This window comes from Sus scrofa, chromosome 1, assembly GCF_000003025.6.
Source record: "Sus scrofa isolate TJ Tabasco breed Duroc chromosome 1, Sscrofa11.1, whole genome shotgun sequence".
Classification (NCBI taxonomy): Eukaryota; Metazoa; Chordata; class Mammalia; order Artiodactyla; family Suidae; genus Sus; species Sus scrofa.
The window spans coordinates 226,164,174-226,183,185 of NC_010443.5; the positions used below are offsets into that span (position 1 = coordinate 226,164,174).

The 19,012-nt window shown below is 34.7% G+C and overlaps 1 protein-coding gene across 1 annotated transcript in view; it reads right to left on the bottom strand.

Moving 5' to 3' along the window:
* The window catches only part of ALDH1A1 (aldehyde dehydrogenase 1 family member A1), a 53,996-nt gene that overhangs the window by 827 nt on the left and 34,157 nt on the right, over positions 1 to 19,012 (bottom strand). The window contains exons 8-12 of the mRNA XM_021064911.1: positions 18,032 to 18,134; positions 16,212 to 16,396; positions 13,051 to 13,215; positions 9,532 to 9,689; positions 5,484 to 5,558 (exon numbers count right to left, since the gene is read on the bottom strand). Of these exons, the coding sequence (XP_020920570.1) occupies positions 5,484 to 5,558; positions 9,532 to 9,689; positions 13,051 to 13,215; positions 16,212 to 16,396; positions 18,032 to 18,134 (686 nt within the window). The remainder of the gene's footprint in view (positions 1 to 5,483; positions 5,559 to 9,531; positions 9,690 to 13,050; positions 13,216 to 16,211; positions 16,397 to 18,031; positions 18,135 to 19,012) is intronic.

A 19,012-nucleotide genomic window follows, 5' to 3' on the forward strand; every position in this document is an offset into this window, starting at 1 on the left:
ATTTTAAATGATAATGTACACTCATTGATTTTCACAGAAATTTTCTCTTTTTGACATTTTTTTTACTTGACTATAAAAGAGCTCTCACCATACACAAAAAATCAGCCCAACAAAAGTTTTATCTCAGTAAGATAAATAAGATAGATATAGTACTAGAGGAAAAGTAGTAATACATAATTGCTCAAGTAGTATAGAAAAACTATAAGTTCAAGTATAGTTTATTGTATTTACCATGTGTGATTGGCCCAGAAGGGATGAGAGGGCTAAAAGTAAGCCGGCTTCTAGTTTCATCCTAACATGCCCTAATATAGCTTGAAACAAAATATCTTCTAGCTGTAGTTTTAATAATACCTTTTTTTATTCTTGATTCTTGGCAAAAACAAAATCAAAGTCATGCCCCCCACAAAACAAAAACAAAATCAAAAACCCGAAAAACTCTTAACTTTATTGCTAGAGGAATTTTTTTTTTTTTTGTGGGGTACTGTGTTTTGTTTGTTTGGTTTGGTTTGAAGATGGGGAGATGATTCACTGTCCTAAATCAGGACTTTTGGGCTTTTTGTGGTTTTTGGATTTTCCTATTCATGCAACCCCTGTCATTTGCTTATATAAATCTTAAATTCTACCCAAGTGATCAAGAATTAACTTTAAGCTAATCAGTTAGGACCCTGATATCTTGTTTTCAGGTTTATGGAGACCTCCTACCAGTTTTGGAAACTGATTCACCCTTGTTAAAAGATAACTAAAAAGATTAGGTTATATTATTCTCTGTGATGTTTTGATGAAGGATTAAATTACATGTACATAAGAGTACTATTAAATCATAACACTGTGCCCATGTAGGCTTACAGAAGAAAAGATCTAGATCATTTTCCACTCCTCCCTTTTGGTGATGTAGACGGGTATGTAGTAGACATCTTTTTCTCCTGGGTAACCTAATCCTCTTATACTGATTATTTTCTTGCACCATTAAGCTTCTGAAAATAGCTTCTAAAAGCTTCAATGAGCATGTTCTTCAAAGTAATTAAAGGGTTTAGCTTCAGTTGTCTGAAACCCATTAAAGGATAATATTTTAGTTAAGTATTTTATCTCACAGAGTTAGATAAAATTAATCTATGATTTTTGCTGATAGACTTTCCATCGTATTTTGGGTTACATGGACACTTAAAACTCTCAGGAGAGTAAAGTATGATGATTAATCTAAAATAAGCTCTGATTTTTAGTATTATGATGCGTAGACATTTCTGTGTCTGTGATATAACAAAAACGTCTGTTCACATTTCTCTTTATATTACTAGCCTATGAGTTATTGGTTCTGTATTTCTAAAATCTTCAAGGTACCAGTCATTTAGGACCTGATTCAAATGCTGATTCTATTTCAGCAAGTCTGGGGAGAGGTCTGAGATTCTGCATTCCCAACAGACTTTTAGGTGATACCCATGCTTTCACCCAGGGTGCACACTGGAGTATAAGATACTAGTAACAAGTTATGTTTATGTTTCACTCTGCACCCAGAAATGAATACCTGGCACTAATTAAGTAGGCAGAGAGGAAATGTTTGCCAAACTGGCTTGGCAAATATAACCAAGCAAAAATTATTCATATCATACACTTTATTTCTCCTCATTTCTGAAAGGGAGAGGAGGAAAGAAGTATCTTGTGATGCGATGAGAGCCAGTTTGAAATGCCACTAGTTAAATCTCAAATGACCTATGTTAACCTAAGTGGAAATCAGTGCTGTTACACAGAGGGAGGGATTTCTGCCATTTAATTCATTTCAGGGCTAGCACCATGATTTGAGATGCAAATCTTGGTTTGGGCACTCACCATCACCACCTCCTTGGGGTCTGCATACCACTGTTTTTAGCTCTTTGAGATTCTGTCTCCAGTTGATGATTTCTACCTTTCTGTCTTTGAGGATAAACTGTAGTTGAACTCTTGGGAGTCAATTGAGGTTATGGTGTCACTAATTCTCTTTAATCATCTTAGAGCAAATGAGTTGTCTTTTACATTTGCCAAATTTGGTTTTGGGTAGACATTAATACTAGCATCCTCAGCTGGAATTTTTGAAGTAAAAATTGCAGTACAACATTTTCCTTTGTATTTTAAAGGAGGAAATTATCTATACCCATAGTGCAGACTTTTAGGAAATGATTGATGGTTTATTCCTGTTTTCCATCCCTCTCTTATTCCATTTCCTTATGTCTTAAAATTAAAGCTTCACCAAATTAATGGAGTTGTTAAAGCACTCTCTGAAAAAGCTTCACCAAATTGTTTTTAACAAAATTAATGTTTTTAAATTAATTTTATTAGAGTACAGTTGACTTATAGTATTGCGTTAATTTTTGTTGTATAGCATAGTGACCCAGTCATACATATATATCCATTCTTTTTCAACATTCCTAGAGAAATGTGTTAGAAGCTGGGCCAATAGTAAACTAAGTGTCCTTCAAAATAGTCATAACTTTTGTCATAGCTTTTTGTACAAAGTCTTCAGTTCAGCCAAGGGACTCCCCAATAATGGATATTATAATGGAACTAGAGAAGGATGAAACCATTTGTTGAGTCCCCACTTTGTGACAGTTACAATGCTAGGGAATGAACTGTAGTATGTTTTTTTAACTCATAACCATCTTGAGAGGAATAGTAACAATTCCATTTTAAATAGGAGAAAATAAAGGCTCAAAAGTTAGGCAACTTGAACTAGGCCGAATTGGCTAGCAAGCAGTGGAGTCAGAATTCACATGGAGGTGAGTTAGTCTCCACTTATGTTTTCTTTACTATGCCATGAACTTTTGATGATTGATCTTTTGCCACTCTACTGCTGCAGTGATAGTTTAAAGATATATATGGCTTTTCATTGCTCCTTTAATAAAATGTAAGCCGCTTTTCTTGAATTCAAGACTTCTTAATCTATATTCTATTTAACACTGAAATCCTACTTCCTAACTCCATAAATCCCTGACAGTCAACCACTTTCACTAACCCCTCAACATGCCCCATGGATTGTTCCTTCAAGAATGCCCTCTTCTTTCCTTCCTAACATCCTACACTTCTTTCATAGACCAAGTCCTATCTTTTTTTGTGAGATCTTCTCTTATTCTATCAACAGACATTAAATTTTTATGCACTGAATTCCTTCTGGGGTTAGAGCCATAGAATCTTAAGCATCCAAAAGAGCTCATAGACCTTCTACATTTTTCTTCCACTCCTATCTCCACCACAAATGGTGCCTTCGTTTGACATATGGAGTAGTGAAAGCTAGAGAGATATCCTAAGTGTTACGCTCTGGTGGTGTCCAGATTTTCTGTCTTCTACCCTGTGCTCTGCATTTTAACTGCTTCTCTACCCCTCATGAGGTATGACTCCCAGTTTGTTACTGTTTATTTCATAGTGCCTATAGGTTATTTTGCACTATGTATCTTTAAACATTTTTTTTTTGTCTTTTTTTTTTTTGTCTTTTTGCTATTTCTTGGGTCGCTCCCGCGGCATATGGAGGTTCCCAGGCTAGGGGTCGAATTGGAGCTGTAGCCACTGGCCTACGCCAGAGCCACAGCAACATGGGATCCGAGCCGCGTCTGCAACCTACACCACAGCTCACGGCAACGCGGGATTGTTAACCCACTGAGCAAGGGCAGGGACCAAACCCGCAACCTCATGGTTCCTAGTCGGATTCGTTAACCACTGTGCCACGACGGGAACTCCTAAACATTTTTTTATTGAATGAAATATTCTTTAAGTTCTGCTATGTTTTACAGTTTTCAAAAGTTTCACACACATGATTTCATATAATCCTATAATAACCTTTTTTTTCCCCCACTGCCCCTATATTATACTTCCCCTCCTTCCTTCTCCCCATTGGTAACCAATAGTTTGTTCTCTATAGCTCTGAGTTTGCTCTTTTTTGTTTTATTCACTAGCTTGTATTTTTTAGAGTCTACATATAAGTGATAACATATAGTATTTGTCTCTTCCTGTTTGACCTATTTGACTTGGCATAATGCCCTTCAAGTCTATCCATGTTGCAGCAAATGGCAAACTTTCATTCTTTTTATTGCTGAGTAGTATTCCATTTTATATTTGTATCACATTTTCTTTATCTATTACGTGTCCCTCCTGCCACCATAATTATATGGATGATGAAACATGCTATCATGTTTTGGGGGCTCTTAGGACCTCATGCACATAGCAACTACTTAATGAATGTATATTGAGAAGGAGGTTGGATCATTTTAATAAGGCCTCTTCACCGGCATCCCAAAGATAGACATTTTATTGTAATTTTGCTGATTTACTTAAATAACAAGTATGTGGCTATTTAATGCACTTATGACCTTTAGAAACTTAGACTCATTTTTACTTGCTATTTACAAAATGAGTGGCTTTACTATGTTTGATTCCAAAAGGTTTGTATATATGTGTCTTTTTTCATGACTTTTAAAAAGTGTATTGATAAATACAAGAAAATTTTAAGAAATAAAATGATTAAAATTGTTGGACAAAATTGACCAAACATATTGCCACTACTTTCTGTGTATAAATATGTATGTGTGCACACTTTTAAAAAGTCAGTATATCATGGTTTGAAAAAACAACTGGAGGCTCATAAAATATATCTATATCTATATCTATCTATCCATCCACAATCTAATCATGATTAAACGTTTTTCTCAGTGGAATTTCCCTTTCAGTTTAGATATTAGTACAAAAATAACTCATTCAGATAATTTAAAATTTTATAATCTATATAAAAAATATTTCAAATATTTCATGACTCAGTGGTTAACAAACCCGACTAGATCCATGAGGACACGGGTTTGATCCCTGGCCTCACTCAGTGGGTTACGGATCTGGAGTTGCTGTGAGCTGTGGTGTAGGTTGCAGACACGGCTCTGATCCCACATTGCTGTGGCTCTGGCATAGGCTGGCACCTACAGCTCTGATTGGACCCCCAGCCTGGGAACCTCCATATGCCGCTGGTGCAGCCCTAAAAGACAAAAAGACTGAAAAAAAAAAATCAACAAATGAGAATCATTTCTCCTTCACTGAAAAGTTTTTTGAGAAAGAGGCACCTCATTTACTTATCTGACATGTTCAAATAGCTAAAGTGTTCTTATATTTGCACACTTCTGCAATTACCAATTTGTAGTTTCCACCTTCTTTATAGAAATATTTCCGAAATATATTACATTCATGTATATGGCAAACAATTCTAAAAGTAAGCAATATTTCAGTAACCAATGTAAAGTGCTTAGTATGATCCCTTATAAATTGTAGGAGCTTAACAAGTTATGTTTCCCTCTGCCTTCATCTTTTTTGGCACTTTTTGGAGTAAATCCAATATTTGAAAAGCTCTTTGACAGTGTCACTAACCAGGAGAAAATAGAAGCAGGTTTTAATTCAAGTAGCAGCTAGGAGTTGATTCCCTGAGAGTGACAATCATTTTTACCAAGATAAGTGTTTCTCTTAATAAAAATTATTCTTACAGTTCTCGTCCATTTCCAGACATCTTGAATCCACCAAAGGGGCAATGGGCAGATAACACACCATAGCAGTTCACCCTGAAAAGAGAAGTACATTGTAGATCATGCTTAACCTATGAAATAACTCCTGAATTTGGGATTTTTGAAATTCAGAGAGGGCTTTAACAACTCCATTAATTTCAGTATCACATACTCATTGTGAAAAAAAGACCAGCACTATAAATTAGAATGAAGAAGTATATATACGTACTGCATACATATACATACATACATACATATACAGTGTATATACATACTGCCTGGAAATAAGTAGCATGGCACAACTCTGGATGTGGACAACCATTTTGATAGCACATCATGTCCATGAGAAGTTGTAGTTTGGATTCTGAAAGTTGGAATTGTCAGTATGCCATAAGAGAAAGGATATGGTTTGTGAGAGACAGGATTTTGTTAGATGAGTGTTCTTTACTGACATACAGTAAGCCTTGTGATTCTTTTGTGGGTTGTGTGCTTAACAGGCTAAAATCAATTTTCTTTTGCAATCATAATATGTCTCATATACTAAGTTCACTTTTTTCATTAATTCAAAAAATTGCTTAAACAGAGGCCTTAGCAGAAGTTGGATTTCATTATTAATTTATCTCTTGCCATATTCTAAAACTATTTTAAAATGTTTACATGAAAAAATATAATTTAAAAAAATGAATGATTAAAATGATATGCTAGTTATGATAAAAGATGAAGACAAGGAGGAAAAGTTAGAATGTAGTTATGCAGGACATGAACAATTTATTTAGCTTTAAATTTCCTGGTGGCCAAAGAGAATAGCAAAATCTAATTACCTACATTATTTTTACTATTCATAGAGGAAAGAGTATTATTTATAAAGAGAAACAGTGTATTTAAAATATTTTCCCCTTCTTTAATGCTATTATAATAGGTAAACAATAGTGTGGCTTCCAAGTAAACTGTGTTGAGCTTAGAAGAGGTCAGTTTTTCATTTAATTCTTAGATATTCAGGTATTTTCTGTTACAGCATTTACTATCCTAGTTGAGAGAGCTTCATATTCTCATTGGACCATAAGGTTCTTATCCAAGTCTCCCATTGTAGAAGATATTTCCTTAAAAAATTTTACATTTTCAAAAGATAACTCATCTCAGCTTTGTTTGATTGCTTTTTCAACAGCCAAATCAGATCTATTCTTTGAAATTTTGGATAAAATTCTAGCAACTCTGGAATTCAATAGTTATTCTGAAAACACCAAGCAGTGACTATGTCTGTGACAATGTCAGAACATTGTTATGTTTTAGGATATATAGTAATGAGAATATTAGTAGAGAAAGTCCTGACTGGAGATTCCCATGCTGAGTGGAATGATGTCATAACAAGCTTCTTAATTAAGCAGGCACTTAACATCCTGTTATTCCAAAGTCAAAAACCCTACATTGGAAATGAAGCTATTTTCGTATAAGTAGATGGAGAACTAAAGAAGTACGCATTAAAGGAAAAAGTAAGTTCAAAATGATCAGCCATGCTAATTGATTCTGTTTTTATGATTCTATTTTGTTATGAAGAAAGGACGGGCTCTACCCACAAATTCTGGCTCTATCCCTTAAACCTGGGTGATATTGGGAAAGTTATGCTGCCTCTGTAAGCATGTATTTTCTCCTTTGTAAAATGAGAGTAATAATATTTTAAAAAAATTTAAATTACATTTTATTGGTATAGTTAAATTGCAACATTGTGTTATTTTCAGGTGTACAGCAAAGTAAATCATTTATATATATATATTATATATACACATATGTATATTTATATGTGTATGTATATATGCACATACACATACACATGGACCTGTCCATTCTTTTTCAGATTCTTTTCCCATACAGATTATTACAGAATATTGAGTAGAGTTTCCTGTGCTGTATGGTAGGTCCTTGTTAGTTATCTATTTTATCTATTTTATTGTAGTAGTGTGTATAATCTCAAATGCCTAATTTATGCCCTCCCCCCATGTATTACCTTTGGTAAGCATATGTTTTCTCTCTGTAAAATGGGAGTGATAATATTTAATAGGGTTGTTTCAAGGAGTAAGATATAAGTAAGTACAGAATGTGCTTCCTTTTTTTTTTTTTTTTTTTGCCTTTTCTAGGGCCTCACTCACGGCATATGGAGGTTCCCAGGCTAGGGGTCTAATCGGAGCTGCAGCTGTCAAGCCTATGCCAGAGCCACAGCAATGTGGGATTTGAGCTGCGTCTGCAACCTACACCCACAGCTTACGGCAACGCCGGACCCTTAACCCACTGAGCAAGGCCAGGGATCGAACCCGCAACCTCATGGTTCCTAGTTGGATTCGTTAACCGCTGAGCCACGACAGGAACTCCCAGAATGTGCTTCTTAAAGTGCATGCTACAGAGTAAGTCTTTAGTAAATTGAGAAAATATATGTACATGTAATAATAATGGTGAATTTTATTAAAATTTTATAGAAAAATTCTCTGTTAATCACCAGTCATACTGATTGTTTAAGAAGAATTTGTTTGATTTTAAATAAGAGTCTCTGAGAGGAAACATCCCATCATATTAAAAAAAAATAAAAAAACAGGCTTTTGGTAGTATCCTCAGTCCTGGTTGTATACTAGAATCACTTGAGAGCTTTGAAAAATACTTTTTAAATAAAAGACCTGCATCCAGTCCCAATAACAGAGACTGATAGAATTGGTGGGTTTGATGCATACCCTCCTCCAACCAAATCACCATAGATATTTTAAAGTTCCCCAGAAGACTCTAATGTATAGCCTAGGTTGAGAGTCAGAGTCTTAAGCAGGTCTGACTCTCAGCTGTTATATATTGTGTGATCTTGATCAATACTTGATCAAGTAACTCCACTAAGCTTCATTTTTTTTTCCGTCAACAGATCAGCCATACCAATTAAACAGTTGTTGTAAGGTAAGATGAGATAATGAAGGTGAAGAATGCAGTGCAGTGCTTTGCATCGAGTACATACTAACTAAATCGTGACTCTCTTGGGTTAAGAAAAAAAGAGCTATCAAGAAACACAAGAGGGGTTCCTGTCATGGCTCAGTGGTTAACGAATCTGACTAGGAACCATGAAGTTGCAGGTTCAATCCCTGGCCTTGCTCAGTGGGTTGAGGATCTGGCGTTGCTGTGAGCTGTGGTGTAGGTCACAGACATAGCTCGGATCTGGTGTTGCTGTGGCTCTGGTGTAGGCCAGTGGCTACAGCTCCGATTCGACCCCTAGCCTGGGAACCTCCATATGCTGTGGGTGCAGCCCCAGAAAAAGACAAAATAAATAAATAAATAAATAAATAAAAAGAAGCACAAGGATTGCTTGGCTGTCTCTCAAGAGTAGATACCTTTCAATATTCAGTGGATTCTGAATGTTGCCAGGGCTGAAGAGATGAAGTGAGGTTTGATGAAACAAAAATTACCAACAAAGCAGCCCAGAGGCTGAGGTCTGGGCAGAGGATGCAACAGTTTGAAAGCCGTAGCCTTAGCATTTATATCCTTTAAAGTATAAAAATCAGAGATAGAAGCCAGGTGAAAAATGAGATAGACGGGCTACTCAAAACTCATGTTCTTTGAATTTAAGACTTTTGGACATCTCTGGTAATCCCAGAGTAAAAAGCTGTTATAAGAATTAAATGTTTGTATGCATAAGGACACTGACTAAACACTCTAATTACTATCTAATGACCTTGATTAAAACAGAGCTTTTATCTCCCTTGTGTGTAGTATAGTGCCAAGTGCCTAGAAATTACTTAATTACACTTATATTTGCCAAACATCAATAAAATATTTGGGCAAGTGATTTCAGAAGGTTGGATAGAGTTTTTTAAAAAGTATGTTTATACACACACACATATGCCCTTCTAAAGTTCTTCCAGTAAAGCAGAGGTTTTTTGTTTGTTTGATTTTTCAAACAGCAGGTCATATGATTCCAAGCAAAAAATTAAAGTCAGAAAATGTTCAAAGTGGCCTGTTAATGTGGTTGACTTTGAAAAGGTGGTATTACATAGGTCTGACTTACCACACTGTCCCAGACTGAAGAGCAGAGGAGACTGTGATAGCTTTATCAATGTCTTTGGTAAAAATTCCTGCTGATAAGCCATAGAGAGTATTGTTTGCTCTCTTGATCACATCATCTAAAGATTTAAACTTCATGATTTGTTGCACTGGTCCAAATATCTATACCACAACCAGAAATGAATGAAATAAATCAAAGTAATAGGTTACAACTAAATATTTTATATCATATTGTAGCTATAAATATAAATCTATAATATATGCATAAATATTTATTATGTTTCATGTAAATGCACATATTTTGCATTGACAATAAAGACCTTGGCACATATGAGCAATTACTAGATGTTTTTAATTATCAATAAAAACAATGAAAAGTAAAATATACAATATGTAACACTGACAGTAAAGCCCTTGGTATGTGACACTGACAGTAAAGCCCTTGGCACATCAATAAAAACAATGAAAAATAAAATAAAAGTAAAAATAATAAAAATTATAGACTGGTATCCTTCAATCCACAGACCAATATCAACTACAGCAAATATTCCTAAAAAATATTAGCAAATAGTGTTTACCAATACCTCCAATGAATTGAACACCATTAGCAAGTGAGGATCATTCTAGAGATGGAAGGCTGGTTCGGTGTTCAAAAAACAATCAATGTAATACACCGTATTAATAGAATGAAAGGAAAAATACACATTGACATCTCAATTGATACAGAAAAATCATTTGAGTAAAAATCAACAGAGTAAAAATAAAGGGATTTATGAAAACTCACCTCTAATATCTTAATGGTAAAGACTGAATGCTTTTCCCCTAAAATAGGGAACAAAGCAAAGATGCCCATTTTTCCAACTCTTATTCAACATAGAGCTGGAATTCCAGCAAGTAAAAAGGGCAAGAAGTGGAAATGAAAGGTATACAGATTAGAAATACAGGAGTAAAACTGTCCCTATTTGTAGATGGTTTGATTTTCTATAAACAAGTTCTCAGTCTCCAAAACCCTCTAGAATACCTAAGTTCATTGATATACAGGATACAGAGAACATTCAAAATCAATTGCACTTGTATATTAGTAATGAAATGTACATACTGAAGTTAGAAATACCATTTACAATCACTCAAAAAATACTTAGTTATAAATTCAATAAAACGTGTAGTACTTGTATACTGAAAATTACAAAATCTAATGAAAGAAATGAAAGATATAAATAAATGAGGAGACCTATTATGTTCAATAACTGGAAGATTTAACACAATAAAGATGTTAATTCTCCCCAAATTGATAGACACGTTTAATGAAATTCCTTTCAAAGTTCCAGCAAGATTTTTTAATATATACAGACGAGGTTATTCTGAAATTTATATGAAAAAGATTAGGATTAGCTAAAATGATTTTGAAAAAGGATAGAGTGAGAGGACTCAGTCTTTCCAATTTTGAGACTTATTATACAGCTACCATAATTAAGAGAGTATTGATAGAGAAACAGACACATAACTCAGTGGAACAGAGTGGAAAACCCAGCAATTGGTACACATAAATACATATGCACAACTGAATTTTGACAGTGTTGCAAAAGTAAGGGAATGGAAGAAAAATTTCCTTTTCAACAAATGATGCTGGAGCAATTGACATGTATGGAAGAAAACTAATAAATAATCTTGACAACTCCCACACCTTATGTAAAAATTAACCTAAAATGTACCACAGACTTAAAGTAAAACATAGACTATAAAGATTTTAGGAGTTTCTGTTGTGACTCAGCAAAAAATGAGTTCATGAGGACGCAGGTTCAATCCCTGACCTTGCTCAGTGGGTTAAGGATCTGGCGTTGCATCGCAGACATGGCTCGGATTTGGCATTGCTGTGGCTGTGGTATAGGCCAGTAGCTACAGTTCCGATTTGACCCCTAGTCTGGGAACCTCCATGTGCCATGGGTATGGCCCTAAAAAGACAACCAAAAAAAAAGATTTTAGAAAGAAAGTAAAAAATTACACAGACAAAATCTTTTGGATCTAGGAGTAAATAAAGAGTAGTTCATAGAGTTGACACCAAAAACACTATCCACAAAAAGAAAAATGGATAAATTGGACTTCCTTAAAATTGAAAACTTTTGTTCTGAGAAAGACCCTGATAAGAAGATGAAAGGACAAGCTATAATCTGGGAGAAGGTATTTGCAAACACATTCCACAAAAGATCAACAGGATGTATAAGCAACTCTAAAAACTCAACAGTAAAAAAGGAAATAATAAATTTGAATATGGACAAAAGAAATGAAGAGACATTTCATCAAGGAAGATATCAGATGGCAAATAAGACCTTGTAAAGATGTTCAGCATCATTAGCCATTAGGGAAATGCAAATTTAAACCTCAGTGAGCTATTATACTTATCTGAATGGCTAAAATAAAAAATAGCCACAGCACCAAATGTTAGCAAGGAGGCAAAGAAATTGAGGTAATTCATGCATTGCTTATGGGAATATGAAATTGTTAACCTACTCTGGAAAACAGTTTGGCAGTTTCTTAAAAAGTTGCATTTACCACATAACCCTAGCAATTATACTCCTGGGCATTTATCCCAGAGAAATGAAGACTTATGTCACACACACAAAAAAACCTGTACACTGATGTTTATAACAGCATCATTCAAATAGCCCTAAACTGGAAACAACTAAAAATTCTTCAATGGTTAAATAAACTAGTGCATTCATGCTATGGAATAGTCAGCAATAAACGAACAAACTATCTTTCCATGCAACAACCTAGGTTAATCTATTGAGAGTTATGCTGAGTGGAAAAAAAAAAAAAAAAGACAGTTGCCAATGGTTGCATAAAGTATTGAATTCACTATGTGACATTCTTGAAATGAGAAAATTATAGAAGTAAAGAACAGATTAGTGTTTAAGAGAAAGCCAAAGGTTGAGGATAGAGTGGCATAGGAGGGATATAGATTTGGCTGTTAAAAGGGAACATGAGAGATTCATGTGGTGATGAAGTATTCTGTGCCTTGACTGGATCACTGTTAACATACTTACTATATATTATGCCATGGTTTTGTAAGATCTTACCATTGAAGGAAACTGGGTAAGGAATACATGGAATTTTTCTGTATTATCGCTCACAACAATAAATGAATCTGTAGTTATCTCAAAATAAGGAGTTTGATTCAAAAAACTGTATACTTTGTTCTTTTCCAGTTATTCTAAAATATATTATTTCCAAAGGGGGAAAAGGAACAACAAGCATGGGGTGGTATTTCCCATCACTTATCTATAAAGGAAGCACTAGAACATCTTGATTCTGCATTTGGCTAGAAATTCTTGGCCTGCCCAGTGAATTCTTTATTATTCTTAGTCTTGATCAAAAATAATTTAATCCTTTATCAGTATTAGAAATGAAGAGTAACATTTACTGAGAAAGGTGTTCAAAGAGCTGAGAATGTTAAAGGAACAACCATGCAACCACGCAAACAAAATTTAGCAGCAAAGGGACAGTAAAGAATGAAACCATTTACCTCCTCTTTGGCAATGCGCATCTCATCTGTAACATTAGAGAAAACCGTGGGTTGGATAAAGTAGCCTTTATTCCCCCATGGGCCTCCACCACACTCCAGTTTTGCTCCTTCTTTCTTCCCACTTTCAATAAGGTCAAGTATTTTTTCATATTGTTCCTTATCAATCTATTTGAAAAATAACGCAAGAAAAGGAAATGAAAAGAGTAGCTTGTAAAGATAATACTTCGCCCAGACTGTTAATAAGGGTTTCAAAATACTAGGATGTTGTTATTAAGTTAAATATTCAAACAAAATAGCTGATGGAGGCTCAGAGTCATTGTTGGGTATATTTTATTCTCATGACTTTCTGGAAAGAAAACTTGAAGATAAATATTTATATTTAGTATTTATCTTAGAGTCATGCAAGAAAAGTATGTTGGCACTGCAAACACATGTAAGCCTTTTTACACAACTTTCATTTATTTGCATTTGGAAAAGATCTGTTAATCATTAACCATATTTACAAGGAAACTATAATCCTAACTGAAATTAAATGGTGAAAGAAGAAAAAGAAAACTTTGATTCTGGGATTAATTAGACATGGCAGTTGGAAAACAGATGCTTTGTGACTTTAGGAAGATCCCTAGACCTCTGATGCTCCTCATCCTTGCCATCCCCTATGGCCAGGTCCATGCTGACCACAGCCCGGTTATCCCACCCAGTTCAGGTCCGCCTGGGGCAGTCTGCAGGTATGGTTCTAATTTCCAACCTGTCCTGATTGTTGCCATCGTGCTTAATTAAATGGCCCACGTCTGAATAGATTATAAGAACTATAGAACTTAAATGCTTTTTTAACAATATTTTTATAAAGAAAAGAATGTGTCTACAGTTCTACCTGGGAACTCAGGGGACCATAGCTCTCTTCCCTGCACTGGAATTGGAGCTACCTGGTGCTTCATTTCCTATCTGGGGAGGTTAAAGGATTGAGTAATTTTTGGATTCCAAATCACTGGTGAAGACTGCCTTGTCTCAGGTGTAGCTGGGGTTAAGTTTTAAAGGGAAAACATTGGAGATCCAGGAGTTAGGTGGAAGCCTCTTGCCAATTCACCTAGTCTCTTCTCACCACTCACAAGTGTTGTTCTTTGTCTTCCTCTTTGACTTTACCATTTCTCCTATGTTCTAAGTCCTAGGAAAAGGTTTCATAAAGTTCTCCCTAAACATAATCCAGCTCCCACATCCAATTAGATAAAATTATATATAACAAATGCTTCCTTGGTAAAGTCTTTTTCCAATTTGATTCAAAGACCAAAATGTACATTTCCTTAAAAAGTTAGAAGTATCAGTATTTTCATTTGAAAAAGATGTGATAGCCATATATCTGTATGATTTTACATTATGTATTAAAATATGTATTAAAGCTTATTAAAGAACTTTTTCCATAAGTTTTTTTCTTATAACAACAAATGAGCATTTTTAAGGGTAAAGGAGCCTCAAGGGCTTTAATTCTTTTATTACCTCTCAAAGTCCCAATATATTTACTTATTTTACTAATTCAGTGCAACCTGTGTTAAAAATCTTTTCACATATAAAGATTAAAGTCTTATGTTAAGCAGTTAGATCACTAGATTATTTACTTAGCTCTATGATTAGAAATTTTCTTAAAGTCTATTTAATTCCCTTCTCTTAGGAATAATTAAGTGAAAGTATTGCCCAACAATGCTTATTAAGTATCTTCCCTTCCCTTCCTCTCACTTCTTTCCTTTCCTCTTCACATCTTTCTTTCTTTCTTTCTTTCTTTCTTTCTTTCTTTCTTTCTTTCTTTCTTTCTTTCTTTCTTTCTTTCTTTCTTTCTTTCTTTCTTTCTTTCTTTCTTTCTTTCTTTCTTTCCTTCTTTCTTTCTTTCTTTCTTTCATTCTTTCTTTCTTTCTTTCTTTTTCTTTCTTTCTTTTTCTTTCTTTCTTTCTTTCTTTCCTTCCTTCCTTCCTTCCTTCCTTCCTTCTATTCATCTAGCTATCTGTCTATCAAGTCTCGTTGATATATGTATATCTCAAATGGAAAGTATTCTTTACTTTTACATAGATAGATGGATAGATATATAGATGATAAATATTTAGAGAATGAAATAATCACAGCTAAAGTCTTAGAATCCCATTCTTTTTTAGAATGGGAGACCAAGTCAAAATTGAATTTATTATGTCTTGGCATCCATTGAAAAGTTATCAAAATATGATCAAAATTAGCAACTACTTCTGTGAACTCATTAAAAGCAAAGATAAATACAAAATGTAATAGGATTAAGCTAAACAAAACATTATTTCATTTACCAAGTAAGTTATTTTAGGTTTTCAGGTTTCAATATTTGGCAATGCCTAGTCCTAAAATTTTCCAACTTGGGTATTTTGGCATGAGCATGAAAATCCAAAACAGGCTTTTAACATATCTAGACTGTAAACTCTATGATATCAAGTAGATGTTCTGTGCTAGATCAAGATCTCAAAGGGCAAGAGTAAATTTAGAACCAAAGACCCAGGAACTTGAAAATAGACAATGAACGGAAAACTGTGTAAGGAAGAAGGAAAGGTAGGCTTTGGATAAGAGAGACACTCTTACTGATGATAATTTTAAGCAGACAGAAGAAAATGAAAACTCTAGTGTTTAATTGGACTTATACAACTAAAATGAGAAGTTTGGCACAAAGTCTGGAACTCGGGACTTTTTTGGATACTTGTGTTATCTTTAGAAAGTCAGAGTGACTAAAGACTTTGGAGAGAATTTAGAGGTGTGCTAGCTGCTTATAAAGGTGGAATGGAAGCTGAGAGGATTTATTCTGAGGAATAAATAAATGATAGGATTGCATAAGAACTTCCAAGTGCCTAGGAACTGTATATAGGAATCCAGAGGTATACAGAGTGAGGAAAATGAATTTATAGCATTTTTTCCCTTACATCTTTAATTTCCAATGTATTTCTTAAACTGTTTCTAGATATGGAAACTGGGCAACACAAAACCAGTTGGGAGTTAGTTTCATTTTTTTTTTTTTTTTTTAATCACCAAACTGATACACTATTGTCATCTAGGAAGACATGCAGATAGAAAGTAATCATATTCAATTAATACCAGGCCGAGAGAGGATATTTTATTCCTATACCCTGTGAATTCTACTTAATCTATTTTATAGTCACCTGAGGGCCTTGATTGACCCCTGGGGTCAGAGGATTTCCAAGAACATACTTTTTAGCCCGCTCAACACTCTTTCGAACAAATTCATTGTAAATTGATTCTTCCACAAAAAGCCGAGATGCAGCTATGCAACATTGGCCCTGGTGGTAGAAGAGCCCGTGATGTGCAAATTCAACAGCAGCGTCCACTGCAAAGAAGACATCCATGTTAAAGAAGTAATACTTTCAAAAGATTGTATGTTTTTATACATATTTCTTAGAGGCATGTGGTGGTATAAAAAAAATCATGAGTCATGTAGTCAGATGTAGATTCAGTATATTCTGTCTTATCAGTTGGGTGACAGATTACCTTTCTGGTACTTTACTTGCTATAAAAATGATAGAAAAAGGAGTAGACTCTGAAAAAACAGTGGTTACTAATACAACTTTTATATAGGCAATTCCAAGAGTGTGCATTGTCCTAAGGTAAATCTCACTGCAAAAGATTTTTATAAATATCTCCACTTATAAATTAGATGACTGTGAATATTTCTTTCAGGCCCCAGGTTTTAACTAAATGATAAAGAAAATGTAAAGTAACCCTTACATAAGTATTTAAAAACATTCTTAGATAACCTGATTGATAGAAAAAGTGATAATTTCTTAAAAAAATACAAAACCCCACAAAATTTCCAAAAAAACACTGATATTCAAAATTGCCCATCTACCTTACAACCCTATTCTATAGAAAACATTTTACAAATTTATCTAAGTTGTGCCATATTATTTCACATAGGCCTTTAAAGTATTCTTCATCTTTTTATTTGAGATGGTTACAAGGTCTTAAAAGGAGTAAATAGTTTGCTTTATTAGTAGATGCTGAACAACCAGAAGAAAGTTTTCTTTACGTTTTAATTTTCTAAATGCGGAAGGTTTAACATTGTAGCAATTGGATATTGTTATCTTTATTTTGGACACTAAGCATATCTGCTTAAGTTGTAGTGAAAGCAGTTTATAGAAAAGCTTAGTAAAATCAGAAATCTTGTTTGTAGAATACATAATAAGGAAGTGTGCTTTGAAAAGCTTCAGGTAAAATCATAATCACAACAGAGGCCAATTCTATCAGCCCTCTGTGGTTTGTGTTTAATGCCGCAAACCAATAATGCAGCTATTAAAGAAACAGTTGAGTTTCTTTTTCTATGAACTGACTTCAATTTAGGAAATAATTGTGGGATTCTACTTGATAAAATAATCAGAATGAACATAGGATATTGTTAAGTGGCGTTATATCATAAGTAGATATATGTAATACATGTAAATTCAACTAGCGCCAAAAAAAAAAAAAAAAAAAAAAAAAAGAGAGAGAGAGAGAGAGGGAGAGAGAGAAATTACTTAACTAGTATGTGTCCTTTTCCCCTGGCCATTTCATTAAGTGAATGCGTGACCCAGAGGAAAGGGAGATAACAGATTTGCAACTTGCTGTCTTTCCAGCTGGTTTAGTCCAATATGTCTGAGATTATCTCATCCAGTTTAAAGTGATGTCCATATTTAAAGTGTGGAATTTAAGAAAATACATTATGGTTCCTAAGTGCAAAATAGTTTCTCTGGAGTTCAGTTTGAGAAAACAGCAGTCTATTCCAGACCAGGAAGGAACTGTGTCTGTGTTGGACTTATTTAGGTGTTGTAATTTTAGGACAATTTAAGAGATTTTTAAGAGTAGTTTTGGATTCTTAATCAAGTATGCCTTACATGTGGACGTTAGAAGCAAACCCTTCACTGTATGGTATTACTAGACACCAAAAAAGGATGAAGGGTAAGAAGTGAGCAGAGTGGCTTTTACTCACAGTCAGCATCTGCAAACACAATGCAAGGACTCTTTCCACCGAGTTCCAGGGTCACCCTCTTCAGATTGCTTTTCCCGGCAGCTTCTTTGATCATTTTGCCAACCTGAAGTGGAGCATTACAAAGGAGGAGGCTTAATCCTCCCTCATGAAGGCAGGTTTCCCTAGCACTTTAAATTTACACCATGTTTGTGCCATAGTTACATTTCATTAGGGAGAAATGTTAAATAGCATTTTTCTAGATTTGGCACCTTCATATATCAAAGGCTCCTCCATCCAAGCATAACCATATGATGAATCAGAAAAACTCACAAGAACAGATTCTGAACATGACAGGTGATCTAGATATACATGATCTTGATGTATGTGGAGGTTAGTTTTCATTTTAATCAGAACTTCATCTTTCTTCTGATCATTTCTGACAAATGATCCAACCATAACTTATCTATTTTGACTTTTCTTCCCCTACTGAAATCCAGAAAACTATCCAGACAAATTGGCATATTCAGCACTCCCAGAATCTCATCTCTCTGCTTCGAATAAGCCCGCCCCAACCACCCCAACTTGGATTTCCTCCACCCCACCCTTCCTTGGGATCCAGCTCATATCTTAGCCTCTCTTTGAAGTTATGATGACTGAAGGCAGACACAACCCTTTCTTCCTCTCATCTGCAGTAGAGTCCTCATGAGGACTCTTCAGAGTCCCCTCGGATTGTATCATTTGCATACATAATCAGTTTCTCAAACTCATGTCACCTCCCTGGTAGCAGTGACAATGTCCTATCATTACATATCTTTTCTTAGCATTGTCAGTAATGGTTAACTGCTGATTAACCGATAGCCCCCTTCATCCCCCTGCCGCCCTGCTCTCTTGCACACTTCTAAACAGTGGAGTAAATTGATAATGTGAAAAAAAAAAGAATGTATGCATGTATGTGTGACTGGGTCATATTGCTGTGCAGTAGAAAATTGACAGAACACTAAA